The sequence below is a fragment of the Myotis davidii genome, unplaced genomic scaffold, assembly GCF_000327345.1.
Source record: "Myotis davidii unplaced genomic scaffold, ASM32734v1 scaffold1364, whole genome shotgun sequence".
In the NCBI taxonomy this organism is placed as follows: domain Eukaryota; kingdom Metazoa; phylum Chordata; class Mammalia; order Chiroptera; family Vespertilionidae; genus Myotis; species Myotis davidii.
In genome coordinates this window covers 14,924-19,395 of record NW_006295736.1, presented here as the reverse complement: position 1 = coordinate 19,395, position 4,472 = coordinate 14,924, and the positions used below count along the sequence as shown (strand labels likewise).

At 48.6% G+C, this 4,472-nt stretch overlaps 1 protein-coding gene across 1 annotated transcript in view; it reads left to right on the top strand.

Annotated features, from left to right (window-relative positions):
- MRPS24 (mitochondrial ribosomal protein S24) overlaps window positions 1-2,701 on the top strand; it is a 6,060-nt gene extending 3,359 nt beyond the window's left edge. The window contains 2 exon segments of the mRNA XM_006779557.1: window positions 66-195; window positions 2,272-2,701. Coding sequence (XP_006779620.1) covers window positions 66-195; window positions 2,272-2,555 — 414 coding nt within the window. The 3' untranslated portion in view covers window positions 2,556-2,701.
- The last annotated feature ends 1,771 nt before the right edge of the window (window positions 2,702-4,472 follow it).

The following is a 4,472-nucleotide window of genomic DNA, read 5'->3' as shown; positions in this document are numbered from 1 at the left end:
GTTGGGGGTGGGGAGAGGTGTGGGGCCGGGCCCGTTCTTAGCCCGAGTCTTGCGCACGGACTTAGGCCGCTCTTTGCTCCTAGAACCGGGCGGCCCGGGTCCGAGTGGGCAAAGGGGACAAGCCCGTGACCTACGAGGAGGCGCACGCGCCTCACTACATCGCCCACCGCAAGGGCTGGCTGTCGCTGCACACAGGTGAGCTGGAGGCTGGCGATGCGACCCCGGCCCCGCGAAGGCGTTCTCAGTCGTGACTGTCAGGCAGGAGATGAGCTCGTGTCAAGCTCTGTTCCAACCAGTAGTCGGTGCCGGAGTCGGAAAGCCAGTCCAGCGCGCTCCGAGCAGAAGCAGAGCCGAGACTGGACCAGGAATGTTGAAGTGTACTTGACAGGGTACAGAAGGTGCAAGGACCGCATTGAGCCCCCGCAGAAGTTGTGTGCGGAGCGGAGACAAACTGTTTTAAAGCCTTGCTCGCGGTCAGCTGTGATGGACGGAGACGCAGAGTGGCTCAGAGTCCACGAAAGGAGTGAAACCCCTTAGAATCAACCTGGACTCGTGGGACAGGGTGCTGTAAAGAACGCCATTTCCCAAAGATTTTCTTCATTCTGTGTTTGAATTTGCCTATTCTCGACTCTTTCTCAATCATTCTCAGACATGGGCACCTTCCCAGCTGAGGTTGAACAGGGCTCTGCCCTCTTTTTAAAAAATATATTTTTACTGATTTCAGAGAGGAAGGGAGAGGGAGAGAGAGAAACGTCAATGACGAGAGAGAATCATGGATCGGCTGCCTCGTGCACACCCCACACCGATGCCTGAGCCCGCCACCCGGGCCTGTGCCTTGACCGGGAATTGAACTGTGACCTCCTGTTCATAGGTCGGTGCTCAACCACTGAGCCATGCTGGCTGGGCTCTGCCTTCTTTTTTTAAATTTAATTATTCACATTTATTTATTTTTAAAAAACATCTTATTGAATTTATTGGGGAAACATTGGTTAATAAAATTATATAGGTTTTGGGTGTACAATTGTATGATACATCATCTGTATATTGTATTGTCTGTTCACCACCTCAAGTCAAGCCTCCTTCCTGGCTCTGCCCTCTTGTTTCAGTTTTCCTATAGTAAACGTGTCTTTTTCGAGATGTTTTCACAATTTTGTGGGTTTTGTTGGTGACGTTGCTGCCTTAAAAGAACCAGTGGCTGAAACCGGTTTGGCTCAGTGGATAGAGCTTCGGCCTGCAGACTGAAGGGTCCCAGGTTCGATTCCGGTCAAGGGCATGTGCCTGGGTTGCGGGCACATCCCCAGTGGGGGATGTGCAGGAGGCAGCTGATCGATGTTTCTCTCTCATCGATGTTTCTAACTATCTCTCTCCCTTCCTCTCTGTGAAAAATCAATAAAATATATTTTTTAAAAAAAGCCAGTGATGCCGAGCTCAAGGAGCTGTGATATACTTTACAGAGAGCAGGTGCCTATCAGAGTAGATTTCTTCAGGCCTGAGCTATAGTGTGTTTGGGAGAGTTCAGTGTTAATCAGCCCATTTAATGCAGGAAGTACCTTTAAGTAGAAACACATAAACCAAGGTTATATATTGATCTTTTGACAGAAATAATGGAACCAAACGCTTGCAGAGCCTAACCCTGCATTTCCCCAGGAGCTATGGTTTAGTTTTTGCTAATTCATAGATCACGGTGACTTTATAGAACAGAACTACTGTAAATTAATGATAATCAACTGTATTTTGTGTAGTATGAGGGTTTTCAACTTGGATGTTTACGATGCATCTACCTAGAGAAGTTATTTCAAGGTTTCTTGTCCCCCCACCCTTTCCAGGGTCTGGTTCTAAAGTCTAGGTGGGTGTGGAGATTCAGTGGATATTGTGAGAGGTGTAGGGGTTGCAGCCATGAGAATCCACTGGGTGTAGGCCATGACCATGGCTTGTGAGAAAGCTCATGTCCAAACCTCAGAAGGAGTTGGTGGCCTCATCTCTGGCCTGTCGGATGACCAGTGCTCTAAGGCAGTCAAGAAAGAGTGGGAAAGGGAGTAGATGGATTGATCATCTGAGTTTTATATCCTGGCTAAGGCCTCATTCTTTCCTTTTGTAAAATAAGGATAGTGATGGTACCTAGTTTGGGAGTCTAGAGAAATAATGTACTTGGAACTTTAAAGTGTTATTCTTATTCCACTTATTGAAGAAAAGAGAAAGGGCAGGGTTGGTAGAATTGGGTGCCCTTTGCTTTTGGAGCTTTGCTGATTCTGTGGTGCCTTCTCTCTTCAGGTAACCTGGATGGGGAGGACCACGCTGCAGAGCGAACAGTGGAGGATGTTTTTCTTCGCAAGTTTATGCTGGGCACCTTCCCCGGCTGCCTGGCTGACCAGCTTGTCCTGAAGCGCCGAGCTAACCAGGTGGAGATCTGTGCTCTGGTGCTGAGGCAGCTGCCAGCGCACAAGTTCTACTTCCTCGTGGGCTATAGTGAGACTCTGCTGTCCTACTTCTACAAGTGCCCTGTGCGGGTGCACCTCCAAACTGTGCCCTCAAAGGTTGTGTACAAGTACATCTAGGACATGCCTCTTATGTCAAGCTATAGCCTGCAGAGGACAGAAACGTGTGGGAAAAGGGGTGAAGTAGAAGTTGGGAAACTCCTCCCTTCAGAGTCCACAGACGTCACTTTCAAAGCTGCTGTTGAATAAATGGACCGTCCATGTTGTCTGGCCTCTTGTTCTGTCTTTACTCTTTAGGTAAAAGGACTCAATGGGGTTTCTGTTAGGTGCTTGGGGGTCCCAGGAAGGCTGCCACTTATGGTGCGCTCAGTAAATTTCAAGCATGTGATAAAGGTAACTAGTCACATGGTGGTACCCTAGATCTCCAGTACTTATCCATCTTGCATAACTAAAACTAACCGTATTTCCCCCTATCCCAGCCCCTAGTAACCACTGTTCTACCCTGCTTCTATTTCAATAGTTGATTCCATACAAAAGTGGGATCATACAGTATTTGTCATTCTGAGTCTGGCTTATTTCACTACCATAATGTCCTCCAGGTTCATCCACATCCTAAATGGAAGGATGTTCTTTATTGTGGCTGGATATACTCGATTGTATGTATGTTCTGTGTCTTCATCCATTTATCCACGGCTAGACACTGAAGTTGTTCCGATGTCTTGGCTACTGTGAATAATGCTGCAACGAACTTGAGAGTGCAAATATGTGTTTGAGTACCGATTTCATTTCTTTGGATAAATACTCAGAAGAGGAATTGCTGGATCACATGGTAGATGTAGTTTTGATTTTTTTGAGGCACCTCCATACTGTTTGCATAGACTGCACCAATTTATGTTCCTACCAACAGTGTCTGAAAGGTTCCCTTTTCTCTGAAGTATTTTCAACTTGCACTTCTCTCCTGAATCTCTCCTTTTTCTCTGATCTCTCACTTCTCTCCTAATTCCATTTTCTTTGATCTCTCTTTTCTTCTGATTCTGTTTTCTCCCTTTTCTCTGAGTGTTGGGGAGATGTGTCATCACAGATTGTATGGAGTCCTGTCCTATGAGATCTTCGCCCTGTGATTGTGAGGAGAGGTCCCAACTGAGGGAGTAGAAGGTCCCAGACCCAATATGGTGCTAGGAGAACCTCGGGCAACTGCTGGAACCCATTGACACCTGCATTGCTGAACCCCAGTACTTCTGGGTTCCCCCGGCAGGTAGAACCCCAGTCCTGTGCTGCCTCCTGTCCCTGTGATTCCTCTGCACTCCTGGAGTGTTAGCCCCTCCTGGTGTCTCTCCCAGCGCAGCCTCTTACAGAAGGTGGGGAGACTCGACTGCCAGTTATAAATAGTACCTGGAAAAAAGGAATGCTTCTCAGAGGGCCCAGGATCTCCAAATCTGGGAGAATAATGGGGCCTGAAGGGTCTCTGACTGGTAACCTCTGTCCAGGACACATTCCACTGGCAGGTCCTGAATGGGAATCTGACAGGAAACATCCGGGAAGTTCTACCCGTGGTTTGTGAGAGGGTCCCTCTCTTCGCATCTTCCTCAGCGGCTATGCTGCTTCCTTTGTCCTCCCACCCCTCGAAACCCCCACACCTATTCCTCAGTCCTCAGCAGGAGGCTGGGCCTCACATCAGCCCACATCTGTCCCCAGGGGAGGTGCAGGTGACACAGGTCCTGGACCTGAGGGACCCTGGCAGCCCTGGAGAGCTGAACTTCTATGTGTCCCAACGGCTGGCAGACGAAGGCTGCAGTGGTTCTCAACCTTGTGGCCCTTTAAATACAGTTCCTCATGTTATGAGCCAACCATGAAATTATTTGCGTTGCTACTTCATAACTGTAATGTTGCTACTCTTATGAATCGTCATGTAAATATCTGATATGCAGGTGGTCTTAGGCGACCCCGTGAAAGGGTTCGTTCGACCGCCAAAGGGGTCGTGACCCACAGGTTGAGAACCGCTGCCCTAGGCTATCAGCCCCCCAAACCCTCCCTCCC